Below are 22,883 nucleotides of genomic sequence, written 5' to 3'. Positions count from 1 at the left end.
GAGGATGTAACTACCTTAGATCACCTCTTCAGAAAGCTGCTGTGGGAGTCACTGCTTTGCAGTCGGTCAGCTCGCATCCGAMAGAAGAGATGGACTTTTTCCTCCACTTAAAATATTTTTGACTGTGTGTTTGCATATACGTATGGACACACACATGGACATATATGTTCCTGCTGTCTCAAGGAAGGGCTGTCGCGTGTGCCCAGGCTGCGCCTTGCCCAGGGAGAACGGCCCTGGTGCAGGAAGGGACTTAGTGAAGGGCGCCAACGTCACACACCGAGCAGCCACATGCAGCTATAAATTATTCATACCCATTACTCTAATTATGCAAATGCACTAAAAGCTGGAGCATATGTTTCCCTGACATCTCCCAGCACGGATGTAATGGGGCTCCGGTGGAGAAGACAGGTGAGAAGTAAGAGGCTGGGTGCAAAGGGGCTCACAAGGGGGACATGGGCCCACGCAAAGGGCGACAGAAGATCCCCCTTGGCTAGCCACGCTGCTGCAGGGATGAGGACATTAAAATGCTCCTGCTCGGTAAGATGCTGCTGGCTTTGCTGAGCAGAGTGCTGAGGCTGCTGAACGGCCCAGGCAGATTAAAATAAACCCAAGCAGTTTGGAACGGGAGCGTGTTTATCTGGCATCGCACACTTCCTCTTATCAACCACGCGGAGCAGGGGAGGGCAGAGCGGCGGCGCGCGGAGCGACGGGGAGGGAGAGCTGCAGAGCAGCAGGGCTCGCATCGATAATGCATGAGCCGGAGGCCGGCGAGCAGGGCGCCTGGCCGGCACGCAGAGCCCRGCCTCCCGGGCTCCCGTTGCTCCTCTCGCTTCTGCAGCAGCTGGGAAGAAGCTGGGAATGCAGCGGKGCTGCGGTACAGGCAGCGGGCTGCGTGTGTTGTCCGTGCTTTTGGCTCAGGCTGCTTCTCTCTGCTCTGGATAACGCGGGGCAGTCTCCGGGAGTCACTTGCCTCCTGTTTCGGGGGGTCCAAGCTGGCAGTTTGGGAAGGCAAAGCCAGATTTACTCTGTCACAAACAGTACTGAGCATCAGAAGATGAGCATCCTCTTCYCAGCTCTGCCATTAGCCTCAGATACCCAAGGAGCACATCAGTGTCCTCCTCCAAGTGCCTTCCCTGCCTGACCCAGCGAGGCTGGAATTAGACACGCTCCTCCATGAGTTTGTGCRGGGAGCTCCAAATCCCTGCTAACCAACAGCGTTCATTTAAAATACCATGGATGCTCCCCGAATCCCCCATCCCTAGCAAATGATCAGGCGAGGCCTGCTATACCCAAAGAAGGCCCTACAGAGCAAGTGGAGCATTACACAGTTCTAAGACTAGCTGGAAGATCTGGCCTATGTTTCTATGCCAGTAGTTACCCAGGATCAAAACAGCTGAAGAGAAAACCTTGGCAACTTAGAGCAAAAGCATTTCTTTCCTTCTAGTCTTGCCACTAAAAGAATCTCTGGCTCTTTATGGGTCCCACAAGAGGAGCAGGGCCAGCAATAGTCGAGGTGGATGCCTCGTTTCCTTTGCTCTTCAGGTCCTAGTTCAAAGCTCTGCTAATATACCTATATAGATACACAGTCTGCATCTATACATACACATTTTCACACATGATACATGGTATTCTGGTTCACACATGGCTCGGCCATGCAGGTTTTTGCCTATGGTTGCCTCACTCAAGGATGGCCATGCTCAGAAAATACGATGGAGCATCAGAGAAGCAGAAGAGCCAGAGGGGCTGCAGATGGTCTTGTGAAGCAGGCAAAGGTGGGGATGGCCACACAGGTCCTGCTCACTCCACCCTTAGCCCTGGCCAGCAGGATTTGTCCTTGACTGTCACAGAAGAGCATGTGAGTGGACAGCAGCTCTTGCTGCCCAATAGGGATGCCAAACTGGCAAAGCAAAACTGAGAAAACAGCTCAAGACAACAAGCAAGAATAAAAGGTAGAGAAATAAAAATCCATGGAAGTGCAATAAGACAGGGATTACAAGGACAAAATCCAAGCATTCCTGTGCAGCACTCTCAGCAAAGCTCTTGAATGYAGAAGGCTCCTTCCAAGAGCCACAGTGTGAGGGTTGGCATTACCCAGGCTTGGGGCACCTGGGCCAAGGAGGAGGAAGCACATCCTGTTTTGCCAGTCAGAGTTAAATTAGTAAGGATTTATCCTCTCTTTCTGATGTTCCATGAAAGGGATGAAGTTGGAGAGGAAAAGAATGATGCCCCAATCTCTGAGGGCTGGGTTTTGCTTTTAGAGCCATGCCTGAACAACCAGCAAGCAAATACACTGAGAGGAGCACATAGAGGGCCTAGTGCTGACCTTACTGGTCCCAGATCAACTCGGATGTTCCTCCCTACAGCTCCAAACATGTAGACATTGGGACGTACAAATAGCCCCACCACAGCTGGTGGGACACACAGAGCCATTTGCACTTAAGGTCTTCAAAACCTGACCTTCTAGAGAGCAAGGTGCTATCTCCGAGCTGCGAGGCACAGCATCCCTTCACAGCCCAGACAGCCTCCCATCCTCCTCTCCGAAAACTACAGAAAAACGTTTTCTTTGAGCAAGAAAACATCCAAAATGTGTAAGCTTGGACAGCCCTCCCTGRGGAAGCTGGCTACATGTTCACATGAGCTGACTACATGCTCAATCTGCAGGAGAGGAGGGAAACGGGGACGTCTGACATCCAGTCTCCCAWCTCGAGGAAATGACTTAAGAGTTAAAATAAAAATCACTCTTGGGTGGGCAGCGCTCCAGCGAGATAAAATATTCAGCACCATTATGTTCCCGGACACCGTATTTCTGACAATAAATTTCATGCCTCATATGCCACAACTGTTACGCGATTTCAGTCAATAACCAGAGAGCAAGTCCACGTCCTTTCACAGCAGCAACCCAAGAAAGAAAAAAAAAAAAAATATATATATATATATATATAGCTGGGAAACCTGAGGAGGGCTTTTTTTTCTAACTGTTACTTACTGGTATGTCACTGAGATAGTCAGACCTGCCAGGGACTCTGTGGATATTTACCTTCTCCCAAGCTGAGAGAGCAACCCCAAAAGGGAACATGGTGATTCTGTGAACATGGGCACGTGCCCAGCTAAAATCAGGCTCTAAGGACCAAAYTACCCCATGTTTCTTCATCCCTCCCGTCCCACGGGCAACTATTCCTGCTTCACAGTAGGTCTTTGGCACCCAGAGGTGCTTCCAGTTAGATGGATGTTCAAGTGCAAATGGCTTCTCCTTCTCCCCAGTGCCTGTTCCAGGTGGGCCAGGTGGCACTACAGCTCTGCGAGCCTTTGGTGCCTTCATCCTGGTCACAAACCACCATAACATTGGTTAAGAAGTCCAGATCATCCCAAGACAGAAGCCTTTACAGAGAAGGAAATGCCGACCAAATTCCAACCATAGCAGTTAGTCACCACCCGTGTCGTTTCCACCCTGGTTGCAACAGGATAKGCAGTTGCTTTTCTAAAAATCCTGCCTCCGAGTGGGCTACAGAGCCACTTCTGAGATGAAGCAGCTCCCACCCTGCAACCCAGATGTGCCTGCGTGCGCCTGGGATGACTCCTGCTAAATGCAGCTCTTAACTCTTCAGGATGAAGCACTCTCTGCGAGTGCAGATCTCGCACGGTGAAGCTGTTGCTGCTCTGCACCGGCGAGCGACGCGGTCTTTAGGAGAAGTGCCATTCACTTTACATTCCGTTTAAGTATCGAGATTGAATTCCATATTCCAAGTGCCTCCCGTGGTGATCCACAGACAGCCTCTGCTTGTCCTTATTGATGTTTTAACAACTGAACGCTGCACTTTTCACCAGCTTATCTCCGGCTTCAGGTGCTTTATGCATTCACCAGATAATAATAATAGTGCAGTGATCCCTCCCTTCCTCCACTAGCCCATTCCAGAAGGGACTTCCAAAACCTACAACCCTCCTGTAGTCACTTTATCTTGTACCAATCCATTAAAGCGAGGCACTATTTGCTAGCAGGAGAATTAAGCAGAAGAAGAGAGAAGCACTCTTACCTGTAATTGACTGACTGGCCAACAGGAGTCAAGTGCTAGCAAATTGAATGTGTAATTTCTATTTAAATATGGCATTAAAAAAATGACACCATATACCTATTTATCATGCAAAGGACCAAAATCAAAGCTCACAGAAATAAATTGCAGGAAAGGACACGTGGGAAGTTCAGAAGGTCTTTTGTTTGCTTGTTTTTTAATGTGCTCCTCTAAAGAATCAGCTGCCTGTTGTCCCTATGCACCGCCTGGAAAACTTCCATCCATGGGTCTAAGACCTCGCTGACGTGCAGAGCAGGTCCAATTAACAACATTTGCTAAAACCAACCCGGTGCGAATGCTTTTCATGCTGCACATCGAGTTCATACCAATTGAGTTGAAGTCAAATTGGAACGAACGCAAGTAAAACCCAGATTAATTATTCCGAAGCTCAAATATGAATTTTGAACGAATGGCTGAACTTTGAACAGTTTTGCAGCTCTTCAATTAAACTCATTTTAAAGTGCACTTAACGGAAAATCGTGCTACTTCTTGAAGCTACTACTTGAAACAACAGATTACAACCAACAGCAGAAAACATGATCAACTCTGCTGAAGCCAACACAGTTGCACTGGTGTCAGTAAGACAAGTAAGAGACCCATAAATCACTCATATCAAAGAAGAAAATGCCACCATTGGGTGAAAATACAAACACCCTCCATGCTTCTTAYTAAGGGTGGAGATACTTACCACGCTGCAGAAACCTGCTTTCTTTAGAATAAAACCACCACAACCGTAATTTCAAATWATTCCATTCCAAAGGAATCGGCAGAAAACAGGGAGGGTCTCAAAGGCCCTTCAATCCCCACAGCTAGTGCCCCATGAGGAAGCCACGATGAAGACCCAAGACCCATGGTGAAGACCCAAGACCCTTGACGAAGACCCAACCCAAAGTCAGGAAGCAAGAGGCTGCTGACAGCACCAGTAACAGGTTTTTTGTGTGTGTGTGGTAAATTTTACCTATGATGTGCACTAAAAAACTCTCACTTCTAACAGCATATTACACTTTGAACCACCTGCAATCCTTGTAGGAGCAGTTAGTTGAATTTAAGACGCATTCGGTGTGTCAGAGAGGAAAAAAATCCATAGGAACGTGCTCCGATAGCAGTGACATGCAGCACTAAAGAGAGGAACAGGTACAGAGCAGTCACACTCACACGCACACRGTCAATAAATGCATCAAACGGTCTCGCAAACAGAAGGAGGGAGAGCCACGATCCCACATGGAGAACTGAGGGGCTTATTGCAAGCCATTCCAGCAGATGGGAACACTCATTGCCACGAGGACGGCAACGCGGGCAACGGAAAGAGAGCTTACCCCTCTGAGCTGCTGGACTCCACCAAAAATCCTCATCACTCCATCAATCTCCTGCTCCAGCCTCCTGGCCCAGTACTGCATACTGCAAGAGAGAGACAGGGACAGAGGGAAAGGGAGGAAAGGAAAGAGAAAGAGTCAGAGCCCCGGCGTGAGGAGACGAGCAAGATACCCGAGGGGAGAGGGAGAGAGAGGCGCCCGGGGGGCCCAGAACCACGGCTGGGGGGCTATAAGACCTCCAAAAACCTAGACATGGGGTGCCACAGCGAGAAAAGGTACAAAGAAAATTGCAAATTGCGTGATTTCCACCACCTCCCTTAAGTAATCACACACCAGTGCTGCTTGTATTGGGCCCTGGTGTTCAACAGAGGCCAAGGAGAGGTGGGATCTGTGTGCTGGTGCAGAAGGAAGCTCAGTGCTTCTTTCGGTGGCTTGGGCAGCTCCACTGGGGGCAAAGCTGTTTCCTAGGACAGTGGAAAGGGCCGGGAATTGCAGCATGTTTGACCMAGGGCCTGCCCAGCAAGGCATTTCACCGGGACCTGCACCGTGGTCGGCCCTCCCGGCAGGCCCAAAACGCTCTCACAGATTTCCRCTTGTATCAACAACACCAAGCTGAGGCAACGGCGGGGCCAAAAGCTCTTCTAAACCCACACAACCTCTTAGGTGACATTCCAAACATTCGCCCTCCTGCTAATGGGGCTGCCAGGCTCCAACCCTTGGCCGTGAGAACATCACAGCTCCCGTGTGGCCTACAAGGGCCTTGCTAGCTTGTCCCTAGCGAGCTTACTGTCCTTGCTGGAGCTTCTTCTACAGTCTCACTCATCTCCCAATGTTCCCTTGGAGAAAGCAGGTCAGGAATAGGAAGACTTGGAGCTCAGGGAAACCAAGGAGGCTGCATCCTGACAGGGAGGACCATGGAGCTCCCTTGGCCGCCCACAACCTGCTCTAGAGCAGAGCAGCTCTCCTAGGACTCAAGGAAAGTCAAGGAAAGTCAAAGAAATGGAGGAAACCGGCTACGAAACACGACCACAGAGGACTTGACTGAATTATACAGCCCTGGACACAAATATAACGTCAGAGATGTTCCCAAAACTACCACCACCTTCCCATGGAGAGAGCAGAGGCCTCCATGGGAGGAGTGGGGGGCCACGAGCCAGAAGAGAAGGGGACTGGCAGACGTGTGTTACTCACCCAGGCAACGACCATGCCAGTTAACAGCATACGAGGCTGTGGATGAAAACAAGGTTTTAAGGATGAAAACAAGCCAAATCTTCCAAATTAGTCGTGCTGGGAAACGCTGTTTCCAACACCGAAAGCAGCAAACCCACCTCTCKTCTGAAAACAGGCCAGCAAAGCCTTGGGGACTGTCAACGTGGTGGCCAAGGGCCACAGGGGAGCTGGATGAGGGCTTCTTTCCAGTCTTATTTTAGGTGGCACCCAAGCTTTATTCATGCTGGCCAAAATTACTCATAAAATTACTTAACACTCTAAAATTTTATATTTTTAAAAATACTTAAGTCATGCGTTTTAAAATGTGCTTTAAACTCCTCCCAAAATTATTTTTTTCCCAGTTTCTCCCATGAATGCAGGAAAATATGAATCTTCTGCTCACACTCAAGGTGTCTTGTAAAGACCGTGCAGAGCTGACACTTCTGCTTTTGTTCTATCTACCTGAATTGCAGGGGAATTTGCTCTTACTGCAAAACTCGACACACTCTAATTGTGCCCACCCAGGTCAGATGTTACCTGGCCTCAACCTTACTCATCAGAAGAGCTTATTGAAGACTCAGATGATCTCAAAGAGTAGGAGTTAGYCTACCAAAAAAGTGTATGTCTGCCCCTACTTCTGCACAACTGATGCCAGATTTCCTAAATTAAATAAGTAATAGCAAAAAGCAGCTTTTTCCCCCGCCCCCAGGATAGTCTGGCTATACAGTGATTTCTGCCAGAAGTGGAAATGATCCTTTTTTCTAACTAGCACATGCATTGCCAGCATCCCACCATCGGCAAAAGCCTCTGTGAATACCTCACCTAAGCTCATTCACCCGTTACTATATCACTGTATTAGTAGCATCAGTGCCTGGAAATGCTCCGAGCCGGCAGTATCCCGGAATTTGGAGTTTTCATCTCTCCCTTKCCAAGAAAGGGAAAGGAAGGCGGGGAGATAGAGGGATAAAAGCCATTATTGTTCCATCTTGGTTGACCTTCTGCCTCTTGCTTCTCTCCCATGGCTGCTGCACTTAAAAAATTTATGGGAGAAGGTTATACAAGGATGAAAAGGGTAAGGAAACGGAGAGTTCATTACATACGTGGAGATTTCACATTGCGGCAAGTCTCATACGGAGGCTGTAAGCAATAAGATCTGACAGTCATTGCATGGCCAGGCCATTACTGCACAGCTTGGGTGGCGTTAGAGGGACAGAGGGGTGATACCTCCTCCGATCACACGTCCCTGACTGCCTTCCCGCTCTTGTGAAGTGACACGTCCAGATAAACRGAGAGAAAACAGCCGATGCCGATGCCCACGCACCCATTCGGGATCGATGGGAAAGGCTCTTGYGTTGAACGAGTGGAATTGTTCCCTCCCCTTGTATGTTTTGTAATATCCCACGCATCATGTAACAGGGGACACGAGCCATTTTGGAAAATACATCATTKATCATCGTCTCTCCAAAGAAAACTGCAAAAATGCTAATTGATTTTGGAATTTGCATATTTGATTTTTGTTAAAGAGGAGATAAAATAGGCTCAGGGCTTCAAAACTCTTTGCTGTGATAAGTGGTGCCCGAGGACACAAGTCACTGCTGCAAAAGGGCTCCCTGGCCTGTTCCCACTCAACGGGCACCTCTGCCCAGCCACCACCATGTTCATGGAAAGACTCTCGTTGGCATAGGGCAGGTTTCCTGCTTTGGGTGAAATTTGGAGGAAATTTCTCATTCGGCTGGGGGAAAAGAGATGATGGTAGAAGAAGGAAGACCTAGGTCTCTTCTCTTGCTCCTTGGTGGCCCAAAAAGGAAGGGAAAGACTCAGCCATGGACAAGAGGAACCAGCCCTTGCTAAGTGGATGCAGCRCTCCAGAGCTTACTGGGCGAGCGCCTGCTCCGAGCGTCTACATTTCATGCAGCACCTTCAGCCAAGAACGCTTCACTCTTACTCATCTGCTTTGGTTCAGTGCCCAAATATTCCCGTTTAATAAGGTTATTAATTACTGTGTTGCCTGATTTTTGCTGGAACTTCTTTTAATTGTCTGATTCTTTCAAGATGCTTCTGCCTGCGCATGTCCATGTGTGCACGTTTGCGCTCATGATGCCCCTCTGAATATTCTTCATTTCTTATATATCTAGGCTGGGAAGTGTCACACAAGCTAATATTTACATGTCAAGCAAAAATAAGTTACTGTTTTCTTAAAACGAGACTCCCAGACAGTGCCATTTTCTAAACAAAACAGCCAAATAAGTTACCGTGCTTCTAGACATTATCAAGCCTCCCACAACACCCTCATTTCATGGCTCCTTTTACACATAAAGGATTACACGGGCATTTATAAAGGAGGAGTGGGAAAAAATCACTTGTTGGACTAGTCATTTCTTAAYATTTGTCAAGATTTGCCTCTCCCACCTAACCTCCCTTATAATAATGTTTAATAATCCAATAAACCTGTGCAAGAAGTGAGGGGAAGGTAGAGCGATAGTGGAAGAATTTGTGTTTCACTGATAGTTTTCTTGAGTACAAACATTCCCCCAGGTACCAGTGGGAACGCTGGCATCAACCAGCACCTTGTTACCAACTTGGTTTAAGGCAATAGGAATAAATATCCATATACRGTTTCTGTTTTGGATAATGGAAGCAGGACCCAGAGGCTGAACCCTACCTATGGGGAAAGAGAATAAAAATGAGAGCTTCAGTCATGGAAATGGGGCTCTGGGGCTCCCAAAAGCTGTGGGAATTCTTCAACTGGGACACCTGAACACCTAAGCCTTCCATGTGAGGCACTGGGACCAACCTTCCTTAAAACCATCACTAGAGGCGATCCCAACATCCCTAGAGTACCTTTTTATTTCCCAGTTTGACCCATGTCTTGTCAGATGATTGAAATTTCCTCTTCATATTCACCCTAAATCTCACTTCTCTTTCCACTTATTGACTTSTCTATCCACTTGTTGCACAAGATATGAAAACATCCAGTTTGTTCTTCTTTGGCTTAACCTCCAAGGCCTGGAGAACATTATGGTGTACCTCTTGCACTTCAAGTCCTTTCTGCTCCAAACACCCTCATGTTTCTCCAGCTTTCCTCCTTTGCACTGCTTGCTAAAGACCCCACCAGTCTTGTGACCAGCTCTGGATATTTACGTCCTTCAAGGCTCAGGCCAAAACCTAGACCAGTTGCGCCAGCAGAAGTCAAACCAAGCACGAGGAGGAATAAGGACCATTCTCCCTATTCCATTGCCTAAGTTATTAATTAAATGCTGAATAGAACTTGGTCCGAGGCAGATCCCAGCAGGACCCCCTTGAGATGTCCTCCCCACACGACAGAGAACCAGGATAGCTGTTCTTTGAGAGCCGCRTGTCCAATCACAGTATCTCAAATTCCAAACTTTACAAAGAGCTGCCTTTGAGTATTTGATATGTGAAGGAGCTGGAGGCCAAAGGATAATTCAGTGAATAATTTAAAGAATAAGAGGAGGTTGGAGGAAAACCGCAATCTGCTTGGAGAGGATTTGCCACAGAAAGAGGAGAAAGTCACCGAATGTGTTAGCTGGTGCATTTGCCCAGCAGTAGCGTGAAAGGCCCCCACGCACTCTTCTATATTCACTGTATTCTTTTGATCAAGCTCCTGCACATGCCTCTCGTTGATACAGTAATTAAAAGAGCAAATGGCAAAGGAGTCACAGGAAATATTTCCTGCAGATAGCAACACAGGGAGGAGAGCTTTCCCCAGAAGCCCTTGCAGATATTGACTCCATCAGCCAGCTTCTCCCGTCCTCAACGGCCCAGCACTGCTCTGTAGACCATTCCTCAACACCAACCTAGAAAGGACACCAGAACTGTATAAAGACCTCCATGGGAAGAATCACAGGTACATGAAAAAAGGCATAAATTAAGCCTCTCATCTCCTAGAGATCCATATCTACCACCCCCTATCACTGCAGGGATGGAGATGGCTCCTAGGAATGAAAATCCCGGAACGAYTGAGCTTGGAAGGGACCTCTGGAGATCATCTAGTCCAGCCTCCCTGCTCAAGCAGGCTCACCAGCATCACCAGTTAGCCCACACACTCTGATGTCTCCTTGGAGCACAACAAACAAGGCTCTCCAGGGCTGTCACACAAGCCAAGCAAGCCCAAGGCAAGGGCCACCCATTCCTAGAGCTGTGTTTTGTTAAAACCAGCAATCTGCTATCCAAAGGAATTACCGGCTTTGTTTGGAGCCAAAGCTCCCCGCAAGCTTCACTCTCCCCGTTCTTACACGGCCGTGATTTTTTGCTCTTGTTTTCCATACTGAAACCCAGGTTTCTATCACACGCTTGCTGATGCGCATCAGGARCGGCAGAAGCCCGTGGGGTTCTCCCATATTTGCGCTCCCATCGCACCRCGTTAGACCTGCGCTCCTCACCTCGGCGCCTGTCACAAATTTGGACTCAAAACATAATGAATTAATAAAGAAGCGAGGAGGTGTCAGTTTTATTAAGCACACTACCTGGATAAATTTCACCCAGTGCAGCCACTTGTCATGTTCGGCATCTCGGGAGACGCAGCCGCTGATAATTCCTGCACGCTGCTTTGCAGCCCATTAGAGATAAGTTTTAAGATTAAACACCTTCCTCCTTGCTGACGCCTCCTGCGTTTCACAGATGCAATCTGAGCGGAGAAGATGCCATCCATCCCCCACTGTGGAGATAGGGTTACAGAGGGTAGGTCTTAGTGAGGATTTTGCAGAGCACATGAATTATTGAAAGCCTTTATGATATAATGACAGACATATCAGGTTATTTGTTTATTCTGTGTATAATTCATGACTCCCTCGGGAGGGAGACAGAGAAGTAGGGTAGATTGTTGCATCTTGTTCATTCCAGGAAATCCTCGTCACCGGACGGAGGCCTGAACTACCCCACCAGACCACAKGCCTATTCCTAACAGGATCTGCACCTTCAGTTGGGGATGGGAGAGCTTTCTTCACAGCCTGCAGAGCTAATCAAGTGTCATTTGACTACATCAGAGATGGCTAGGAGAAGAGAGCTTGGCTAAATTTGACCCAGATAYGAAGCAAAGCCTTGAAGAGCCTTGGCCTGGTGGCTGGAGTGGAGTTTTAGGTACCTGYGTTGCAACCATCTCGCAGGACATGCTGTTCAGAAGATATGGCAGAGATCTCCTGCTCTAATGGCAAACAAAGCAGTAGCCACAGCATCAGGCAAGAGAGAGCTCCCCAAAGGGATCTTGTTCTCCCAGGAATACCCAGCCCAGAGATGTTGTTGCTACCAGAAGAGCCATTCTAGTCTGAAGAGCTTCAGAGAAACACAAGGCAAGGCTGAAAATGGCAACTGGGGATGCTGGGGGCCTCCTTTCAGCACCCAGCCTTCCCAGGATGATTCAGCTAATTGGTATTGGGCTAAGCAAGCAAGGATGGATCAGATCACTAACATACAAGCCGCATGAAGGCATCTGGCAGTGCTAGATGGACCTGTGGTGGCTTTGTGCCTACAAGTCCTCTCCATCACCAAGCCAAAACGCCATTAGCCTCTGCCACAAAGGACCTGCTGCTCCAGAAGCTCTTCCAGGGCCTCTAATACCATTATTCCTCGCCCTCTAAACATGCAAATCCYGAATCCGCCGGGATGTTGGGTCACGGAATCACACGCGACGCTTCCTCGGGGCCTTTGCGGCTGTCGCTGTCACTAGACGCCCGTCTAGTTAAACCCCCCACCTTAAACAGCTCCGCTTCCCCCACCTGAGAAGCTCCTGGCTCCTAAGAGACAGTGGCGTAATCATTGTTATTATAAAGCACTTAGCGCTTCTCACTCATCGCATCCCTCACCAGCCAAACAGCCAGAACCCTGTTATTTCACACGCAGTCGCCTTCGCTTCCCGACGCTGCTCATTGTATTGCTCCTTCTCAGCAACGAAAGCAGAAAAGGGGGTGGGAGAGCGTTTCAAAAAAATAATTAATTTGCTGCATTTTATGCCATCACCTCACTCCTCGGGGATAAGCACCTAAAAGCTGCCCCTTCGCTGTGGTGGCTTCCAGGCGCGCGCTGAGGTGGGATGAGGAATAAATGGAGGTACTGTCCTGCTGTTAATGGCACTATGGAAGCTGTCACCTTTCCTGTGTCACCAGCTCCTTCTTCCCAGCCTGCTCCTTCCATAGGAAAAAGCAGACATGTCCTCTCAAAAGGAGGACAAGCGTGTTGGGTTTGGTGGACATGTGTAGAAGGCACCACCGGATTTGGCACAGAGGCCCAGGACATTGGTCCCTCGGGATCAGCGTCCCCATCGGCAGAGCATCCAGCCTTCCCTGTCTAAAGGGCCTGACCTTGGACTGTCCTGGAGGAGCCAAATGGGCTGTGCTAGAGACCCAAAAAGCTCCTCTGCTACCAAAGAACACCACTGTGCAACGAGCTGGTTTCTCTCTACGAGGGTCACTGGGAAGTCTGGCTGGAGCCCAGGCCCGTGGCCCAGGCCAGGCCCAGGCCCATGGCTCTCCTCGCCAAAGACCTCAAGCTAACAGGCGGGCAGCGAGGCAGAGTTGGGGACACAGCAGTTGTCCTTACTGCCCTCACTCCACACTTCAATAACCTGGTCCAATGTGACACAGATACTGCACAAGTCCATCAGACATCACTTCCAATGGACCCATCCACACAGCCTCCTAACATGTCCAACACAGAAATATTTCCCCTTTTTTCAGGAACGGAACTACAGAAGCAGAAGAATATCCCCAAACCCAGACATATTTTCAGTAGCAGAGCCAGGATCACAACCCCCAACCTCCTGACACCGAGCTTGATGCCCACACTTTGTTCAAGCAGCAAGGTGGGACAGGCCCATATGGACCGGGGCCCCGGGGCGCTTTTCCCAGCCCTCACMTATCACACCCTCAGCTGAAACCAAAGATTACCAGATCATTCGCTTTTTGGCTTTTATAAATGAGCGCTGACATTAAAATCAAAAACATCAGGCATTCAAAAATCCGGTGAATATAATACCCAGGACCCTTTTTTTCTGTAAAAGATATATATAAAAAAAGCAAGTCTTTAATGTGGTCCTCTCAATGGGTCTTGCGACATCACCAGCCCCTTTCTATTTAGAATAATGACTTCTTCCACACACCAAGAGGTTTGAAATTACCTGTGAAATATATTTCCCTAGGCACGGGCTCAAGAAGCATGTAAATTACCCAGCTTAATGGTCTCTAGAATTCCTCTCTCAGACACACGCACGGAGCGGGGAACGTTCAGATGGTATCTCAGATAGCCTGCAAAGGGATAAACATCTGAGTGATGGACGGGAGCTGCTGCGGTTCCCCCAACCACTGGTCCCACCAGCGAGTAGCTGCCTTGAGGAGGCAACAAGCACCAAACCAGTGCACCAGCAGCAAGAAAATGTAATTTTGAGGAGAGTCTTTCTTGGGCAAATCCYCGTGCCGATGCCCACCAAGGCTTTGGCAGCTGGTTCTCTCACCTTCCTCTGGAGSAGACTTTAATGGTGGGAATACGGCTCTGCAGAGGAGTCTTCTGACCCACAAGGACAGCTCCCGTTATTCCAATGGTTAGAGAGGGAATGGCATTCCTCCTGGAGCCCACATCCTCCTGGCTACATTGCATARTATTTCATAGTATGTTTCGTTGAATCTAAGGCCTTGTTAGCAGGAGAAGTACATGCCAAGATGAAGAACATCTTCAAAGGAAGAGATGAGAAGGAATTACATGATCCAGTATGTTTCCTGCTTCACCGCTGATGTACCTGAGTCCTGGAAGCTCCAGTTTCATYGGCAAAAATGAGCAATGGGAAAACCCAAGCTCTGTCACATTGTGCACATTGAGAAAGGCTTAAGGAGAAGATGCTCCTGCTGCAAAGGGGTGAGGGACAACGATGGCCCAAAGGGCTCCGTGAAGGTAGAACGCTCTCAGGGAAGAGGCCTGAGGCACMGACAGCCTCAAGATTTGCTCCTGATGCTTGCCAAGGCTGACAARCTGCTCACCCTTTAACATGTAGGTGATGAGAAGTAGGCCAGAAGATCAACTGGGGATAAGAGAACCACAGAAAGATGGGCCTAGCGATGGAAAGCACAGGCCAAATTCCTCTGGTGTGGATTTCCCCTCAGGAAAGGCACAACTCCAGGCTTTGCGAGGCTCTTCCTGCCTTTAATCTCGGTCACACGCATCTTGCTGACCCACATAGTGACAGAAGCTGGGGCATCGCAGCAAGATTAACACAGAGGAATTTCAACAAAAAAAGAAATCAAGCTGTTTCCTTTGCTCATAAGCAGGCTACCAAAACCAAAASTCTTTCTAGATTCTGAAGGTGTCTGTGTTGAAGATTAACTGCAGGTCGCAGCCAGCAACGCAAGCACTCTGCTAYGCAGAAGCTTTGGGGAGGAAAATACTAAACCTGAATATTGTAGCAGTAGGAAGAAATAATGAAGAGCAGGAATGACATTGCAATGAGTATTGCAGGCAAGCCAAATGAGAAAGGCAGGTTAGATTGATGTGAACGCAATACCCAGTGACTTGGACCAATGCACGTTTGGATCTGGACTCCTACGAAACGCCCTTTGCCAACTCCARAACACTTCAGCAAATTGCCATCCACTCAGGTTTGGAAGGTGGCCACTCTGGCGTGGAGAGAACCTGCTCTGTTCCACCACCGATGCCACCCAGGCTCTTCAATCCCAGGCTTTGGATAGGGATCCTTCACCCACGCAGGGGGCACGTGCTGTTAGATGGGGAGGTTGCACGTGCACCTATTASAGGTGGCCGCAGAGCTGCAGGAACCTCAGGCTTTGTAAAAGCAGATCATCTCTTCCATGGCCCACAGCAGGTTCATTTGCAGCTCCCTGGCATCATCCTCATTCTCCAGTGCAAGAAAAGGGACCATTTACGGCATCTTCAACCTCAGCAGCCTCTTGGTTTTCTCTGGAAGAAACTTCACCCCTAAGCACGCTAATGCTACCTCACAGCATCTAATAACAACTTTGAAACAGTGCAAACATGGGAATAAGTAGATTTAACTAAGAGTCAAGTATTATACAAGCTACCATTAGAAAACCACGTCTTTTTGGACAACCAGCAAGCCCACTCTTCCATCACGCAGCCGCGACTCTAGAGAACATGACAGGCTTTGGCAGCCGCTTCCTGACGAGAAGGCTGTGCACTCAGTTACCTAAGAGYCACCAAATAAGTGACATTTATTAAGTGGCTCTTATGAAATGGGAAAGGCTGCTTTCCGTACGCAGGATCGCATTCACGAACCGCGCGAAGCAGCGGCGCTTTCGGTGCGAGACTCCACTTGGAAGGGTGAGAAAAAGAGGCAGGAAAATGAAAAGCAGGAGGACTCCCACACGCCGGCATCATTAGGGGCAGTTCTCCATGCAGGTTCCTGGCCCAAGATGCCAGCTGAGCTCCAATCTGATGACCCTGAATCTCCCAGAAGAAAGGAGGTGCAAGCAAGGCTGTCAGAACAGAGGGGTGTAAAAGGTACTGCAGGGTTTGGCAAGAAGGCAATTAAGTCATCAGCTACCTCAGCACCCAAATTGGCGTCAAGRTGCAGCTCTCAGACCCCCTTGGTGCCTCCACAGGAGGTATTAGAGCAGCATCATGCTCCACAAGGAGGTTGAAGGGAGCAGGAAGGATGTTAGGGCTGCAAACTGTCACCATGGGTGTCCAGGGACATGGAAGGAGCCGCATCTTGTGACACAACTTCCCCAGCATCATCCAGTGGGGGAAAGAGGAAACCAGTTAGATTTTTTTTTCTCTAAAGGAAAATTAGATCAAAATAACTAAACTTAGCAAAAAAAAAATAACCCAGCTCTGGTGAGGCCACATCTGGAGTGTTGTGTCCAGGGCTTCTCAGTACAAGAGGGATGAGGAGCTACTGGGACAAGTCCAGCAAAGGACTCCTAATAGGATGAAGAGCCTGGAGCATCCCTCCTACCAGGAGAGGCTGAGAGCTCGTTAGCCTGGAGAAGAGAAGCTTGAGGAGGATCTTATCAAGGTGTGCAGCTATCTTCTCTATATAAAAAGCTTCTGGACCGTGATGGCCACAGAGCTCTGGTCCAGGTTGCCTGGAGAGGTTGTGCATCTCCTTCTCTGGAGACCTTCCGAACCAGGATCCTGCACAACATGCCCAAGGTGACCAGGCTTGGGCAGGGGGGGACTAGGTGACCTCCAGGCCAACCTCAACTGTTGTGTGATTCTATGAGAGAGAGAAAAAATAAAAGTGATATAGAAGGGATCATTTTAGCCCTAAAATGATGGGCAAAAGGGCAGAATTGATGTCAAACATTTCTGTTGCCAGGTCAAACAGCRGGCAGGTTTTTAGAAACTAGTTATTTAGAAACTAGGGCTATCGCACAAGCAAATAACAGGTGTGTGGGATTGATTCCTTTCCTTCAGTCCGTAATAGAAACAAAATAAGAAGTAACCACAACTGCTACCATCTTTAAATATTGAAGGACAAAGGCCTTAAAGGGATCCCTAGCTGAACCCTGCCTCTCCCACCACAGTCATCAGGGATGGCCTTGGCCCAGGGTCTTCCAACCTCTTGGATGTTCCTYAGCTCTTTCCAGCTTGCAGACCTGGAGCTGCTGTTTCTTCCACCCTTGTCCCCTCCTGCCCCTCATGGCCGGTGCTGCAGCAGGTTCCTTTCCACGCGATCCGTGAGTTCCCATGTCCTGGCAGAGACCCTGCAGCAYGTGAGCACACGTCCTCACGCAAGTGCTCACCTGGTGTTATTTTTCTGCAGACCAAGGCCCAGAACGCGACTGCAGGAGATGCTCAGTAGCAACTCCAAACTATAAGGCTCCCTCGGGCACGAGGAGATGGTTCTTTGGCTCCTCTTGGGTCTACTGAATTTGCAGCTGAAGGATGTTGGACCACCACCGCCCAGGCTTTGCCTGGCCGTTTGACACCCGAGCACATTGCACATTAAGTGTTTCCCTTGGCTTAAGCCTGCGTCTTTCTTTCTCAATGACCACGTTACAGCTGCCAAAAACCAAGCTGTGACACCCCAGACGCAAACAGGGCACCACCTTCCTCGCTCCAGCTGCACCGCGCTGGGCAAGATGTGCACCAGCCACAACAAAGAACATAATATTACACAAAATTCAATAGATTTGAGAATTCAGACACATGAATCTCCGATTCCGAGGAAATGAAACGAGTGAGAGCTTCATACATCTCTCCRGAGCATAACTGGCTTGTACAGGGGAACCTCAGTAAAATATTTATACAAACCATTATACAATTTATACAACTGCCACCCGCTGACTTGGCGCCCCCGATGAGCTGATGGGGCTAAAGCACCAGTCAACCTGGGAACCGCTCTGCTTTACAGCCCAAGAATCAACGCTCTGGCTAAACACCCCCCATTCCCTACGTAATTTCCAGCCTCTAATGATGTTTTCGACCAAAAGATGACGAGACAGAAGGGATAGACCTGCTCTCAGCATCAAGGGAAAAGCTCGTGCGCATCCCTGGAAGACCCAACGCTTGAGCCCGAAGAAAACGGTGCCAACGGCTTGTTGATACAAACCCAGCCTCCAGCAACAACAGTCTGTGCAGCCCCGCTCCCCGGGCGACAATAAACTCGAGAATCAAGCCGGGATTAGAGGAACAGCTCTTAAGCAAAGCGCTACCGACACCCAAGAGAGGAGAAGATAATTTCGCTAACGAAACACATTCTGCTTTCAAGAGGCTCCTGCAAAAGTAAATATCCAAATGTGCAGATAGTGTCCTTCCATGCTGAATATTTCGCTCAATATTTTGCTTGGTAATGACTTTTCCCTTTTATTTCATCCCACTTGAATATTTCATCAACTGGAGAGAAACCATTGTCTACATTTCACAGCTTATTGCACAAGGCCAGCGGCGTGGCATGACGATGCCCCGGCACTTGAGCCCTCCAGAGCTTTTCTACTGGCTTTTTGGAGCCGAACACCGGGATAAACTCATGGATAAAGTTTTATGGATTCATTTCGATGCTGCATGAGCCCCTGCAGCTTCTGAGGGGTTGTAATTACAAGCCCAGGTGAGAAGGGGCTTCCTTTGCAGGGCATCCCACAAATCTAACGCTCCCCAAACAGGCATTTCTTTCCCCAGCAGACACTGCCAGCACCATCAGCCTCAGCCGGGGAGGAAGAGCACATCATGGGAGTCCAGGGSACAAAAAAGCCCTGCAGGGAAGCGAGGAGGGGCCACTGCTCGTGTGCCCATAGTGCCCGTCACCCAACATCTCCTGCAAGCAGAGGTTGCCGCTACGCGGCCACCGGCATCTTGCTGCATGGTGCTTAAAAGAAAAATAAGCAGCAACCTGCAGTCTGATTCCCCCCTTCTTGGAGACTTTTTTTTTTTTAATTACTCCCATCATCCCATAAATACATTTTTTTATGAAGCCCATCGAGCCGATGCCGCGCGTTCTCCGACGTGACCCTGCCGAATAAAGAGCCCCRGCGCCCGCCCAAACGGGCCCCTTCCGATGGGGAATTTGGCTTTTTGAACCTCACCGAGAGAAAGAAATTCCCCTYTGGACAAGTGGCCTCCGTTGTGTGAGGGGATCAAGGCTGCGAGGAGAGGGAAAGGACACGGCGAGGGGCACGGGCAGGAATCAACACGTCGCACCGCGGCTGACACCCGACATCCCCGTGGCTAAGTGGAGGAATAAACACCCAAATGCAGAATAAATAACCAAATGCAAAGGATTCCTTCTCGTGCTCTTTTCGTTTTGCTTTTGTTTTTCCTCTCTCCTCCTCAAGCAAAACGTCCTCCTCACCGAGGCTGCCGCCTCTGCGAGCGACGCAGCTCGGGGGCTGCCTGGAAAGAAATGCAAAGCGGCCGCTTTTTGGAGAGTCCCGGGGTGAAAAATGACTCCAGTGACTCCCCGAGCAAGCCGGCAAAGAGAAACAAGGTTCCTAATCACAACTCGGAATTATTCCCGGGGGCCGGACACGGCTGCGTTGTCCAAAGTAGGAGAAAATTGGAGGAGATTTTAGCTGCCCGTTCATCAGCTCGGCTCCGAGCTTCKCACCGACAAACCTTCCAAAAAGGCTTGGGGTTTAGCCGGTAACTTTAGGAGACAAGAAGGGTGCAGTCGGGATGCTCGTAGGAGGAGAACGGTCAATAAACAGCTGTTGTCCAGGTGTTGGGGCTCTTTCTAGTCCCATTAAATAACTGTACACGGGAGCCCCGGGGCAGCCGCAYGCGGTGCCGGCATTAACCCATGCCCAGCACTTGAGCATCATCACCAAAATCCCCTCGCACCACCACCTTTTATTTATTTATTTATTTTCCGGGCTCAAAAAACAGGTCAGAAGGGGAATAAACGAAGCAAAACGGCACCGGGTCGGGCTGCGGTCTCGCATCCCTTCTCCATCTCTTCCCATGCAGAGYGAGCCCGCGACGCTGCCCATCCTCTGCCGTCACAGGCAAACATGCAAAATTGATGCCCTTTCCAAGGCTGCTGCTTTGTGGTTTTGAGAAATTGTAGTTTCTTGTTGGCTTTGGGGTTGCGTGGCCTCGCTCGGCTCAGGATCGGGCCCGTGGTGATAACACGGGGAGAGCCGAATCTCTTATAATGAATGTGCTGCAAGAAAACGGGGCTTATCTGGAAGGAGGCTGCTTGGGCTGAAAGCGTGGGGCCCTGTTAATGAGAGCAGCGTGGAAAAATGATCAGCTGGGGAGAGGAGAAGGCCAAGGCGAAATGTTCTGCGGGTAAAAGAGCCTCGCGAAAAACTTCCTGCAGCTGCAAAGAAAATCTGCCTGGTTTGCTATCGGGAGGATTTCAGGAGGAATTGGGGAGTTGAAGGAGTAAATCGGGGCAYGGACAGCGGTGCCTTCAGCCACGGCCGATGTTCACGGGGTAAAAACGGAGTAAACAGCCCCTATTCCTGCCAGCATCGGGGGCCAAAGAGGCGCCCCTAAAAACGACGGAAGAGCCAAAGGGCTTGTCCGAAAATGCTTGTTCCACACAGAGACCCGCGGATTTCGGGAGCAAATGAGCGGGGCCGGGGGAAGGACGGCGGGGAGCAGCCCGTGCCCACCGGGGCAGCGCCAAGTTAAGGGCAGCGCTGCTGTTATTAACTCCGTGTCATTGAAAGCGGCGCCCACCTTGAGCGAGGCGGGCGGCGAGGACGCCGGGCCGGCCCCTCCGCGCGGATTTGGGGTGGATTTGGGATAGATTCGTGGATTTCCTCGTGCGCTTTGGGGTCACCGACCCCCGGCATTTCGTAACAGAGGCGGCAGCCGCCGAGAAGCCGCGGCGACCCCGCGGGCTTTGCGGCGGCTCCGGGGCTGTCCCCCAAGGCAGACTCCCTAAAAAATACCCCCAAGCCTCCCCCCAAATCCCTCTTCCCGAGCGCTTTTGCAGCGCGCCCGCCCCGATTCTCCGCGAAGCGGCGGCGCGGGGCAGCCCGCGGGACCGCCGCGCTCGGCGCACCCCGAACTCGGTGGGAACGGGGAAAACGGCGGCGGGGAAAACACACGCAACCCGCTGCCCCCCTCCCGCGTGGGGCAACTTGGATCGGCGGCAACTTCGGGGCGCGCGTGGGGAGGGGGGGGCGCGCGCGCCGCAGCCCCGCGGGTGGCGGCGGCGGCTCCGCAAGGCCCCGCGCTGCGGAACCGGGAGCGGGACCGGGAGCGGAACCGGGAGCGGAACCGGGAGCGGAACCGGGAGCGGGGCGGCACTTACGTGTGCTGCTGGGGGAAGCTGTAGCCGTGCGCGGCGGGGGCGGCGAGCAGCAGCAGCAGCAGCGGGGCGAGGTGGCCGCCCAGGGCCACCGCGCTGCCGGTCGGAGCCGCCATCGCCATGTTGCCATTAAAAACCGCGGCGGGGAAGGGGCGCCCGGGGCCGCGCGGGATGCGACCCCCCCGCCGCCGCCGCCACTCGTGCGCTGAGCGCGGCGGTGCTCGGCCGCGGGGAAGGGACGGGGCGAAGGGAGGGGAATGGAGGGGAAAGGAAGGGGGGGGAATGGAGGAGAAGCGCCGCGGCCGCTCGCCCGCCGCCGCCTCTGAGCGCCTCCGAAACTGCTACTTTCCCTCAAATAGGAGGCGAGGAGCGAGCCGGGGGGGAGGCTGCGAGGAGGGAGGCCCGGCCCAGCCTCCGCCCCGCCCGCTGCCTCCCCCCCCGCCCCGGCTCCAGCCCCGCGCATGCTCGTGTGCCCCCCCCTGACACCCCCGACACCCCCCGACAGCCGCCGCAGCCCCCCCGGGACCCCCCGGCTCGGGGCCGCCCGGCTTCTCGTCGGGGCCCCCTCCCGGCCGCTGCGGTGCCTTTGGGTGCCACCATTTGGGGATGGGGGGGGGGGGCAGAAAGCGGGCCGAAAATTCAAAATTCAAGCAAAATTCAAGCAAAATTCATAAGCGTGCCCCGAGGCCGTGGTGATTTTCGAGGTGCCCTCTCCATCCACCCGCATTGGAGGCCAGCAATTTAATGGGACGAGCAGCAAACGCTGCAGGTGCGGAAGGGAATGAGGTCTGGCCTCCATCCGTGGCCTCCCGMTGAGCCTCGGCCCCAGCAGGAGCAAAAGCCTCCCAGGCTGGGATTGCTCCTGCTGGGATGGGGCTCCTCCCCAAAGTGCCCCCTTCCCACCCTTGCAGAAGGTGCCTATTCCCAATGGGTGGATTTGCCTTTATCCTCAGTTTCCAAAGGGCAAAAGACTGCAAGATGGGACTTGGAAAAATATCCAGTATTGACCCAAGGTGGTTGACACAGCGAGATATGTGCAGTAACCCAATGTTCTTCAATACATGATCACCAGATATCTCTCTTCTGGAAGAGATGGGTTAGTACCTGTCTACCACGAGATCTAACCCAAGATATGGGCCAGATTTCAGGCTCCTCTTCCAGAAGGATCCACCRCAAGTGCCAAACATCCTTTATAGGAAGGAATTTTCTGTATTCTGCAACTAAACCCTCTGTTTTCAACCAAATCTCGACACACCACAAGAGAAAATGTGACCTTGCAATCCTGGAGCAGGAAGGGGCCCATGGATACCTAGTAACTCTGCTCAAATGTTGCTGTCTAGGTTTGTTACCAGTGAAGCTCTGTCTGGAATTTCCCCAGGGATATTTCGGGCTAGTTCTGCTGTTGTTGTTTTTCTTTGCAGATCTAAATGCTCTTGACAGGGCCCAACCTGTTGCCTTGAACCCTGTTGCCTTGAAGACTGTGGTCCACAAAGGGCCAGGCCAGAGAGGGGAAAATGATGGAATAAGCCAAGGGATGGGAGGAAACATGGGGGTTCCCACCTTTCCACTATGTTAATCTACTACATAAATCGGCTTCTTTGAGCTCATGCA

General features: G+C 50.8%; 1 protein-coding gene across 1 annotated transcript in view; it reads right to left on the bottom strand.

Annotated features, from left to right (window-relative positions):
• The window catches only part of CACNA2D2 (calcium voltage-gated channel auxiliary subunit alpha2delta 2), a 133,548-nt gene extending 112,172 nt beyond the window's left edge, over window positions 1-21,376 (bottom strand). Inside the window, exons 1-2 of the mRNA XM_026046049.1 lie at window positions 21,276-21,376; window positions 5,384-5,465 (exon numbers count right to left, since the gene is read on the bottom strand). Coding sequence (XP_025901834.1) covers window positions 5,384-5,464 — 81 coding nt within the window. The 5' untranslated portion in view covers window position 5,465; window positions 21,276-21,376. The remainder of the gene's footprint in view (window positions 1-5,383; window positions 5,466-21,275) is intronic.
• Window positions 21,377-22,883: the final 1,507 nt, after the last annotated feature.

This window comes from Nothoprocta perdicaria, unplaced genomic scaffold (assembly GCF_003342845.1).
Source record: "Nothoprocta perdicaria isolate Ctin4 unplaced genomic scaffold, notPer1 scaffold_42, whole genome shotgun sequence".
Classification (NCBI taxonomy): Eukaryota; Metazoa; Chordata; class Aves; order Tinamiformes; family Tinamidae; genus Nothoprocta; species Nothoprocta perdicaria.
The sequence above is the reverse complement of the archived record's forward strand: the minus strand, read 5'-3'. Positions and strand labels throughout refer to the sequence as shown.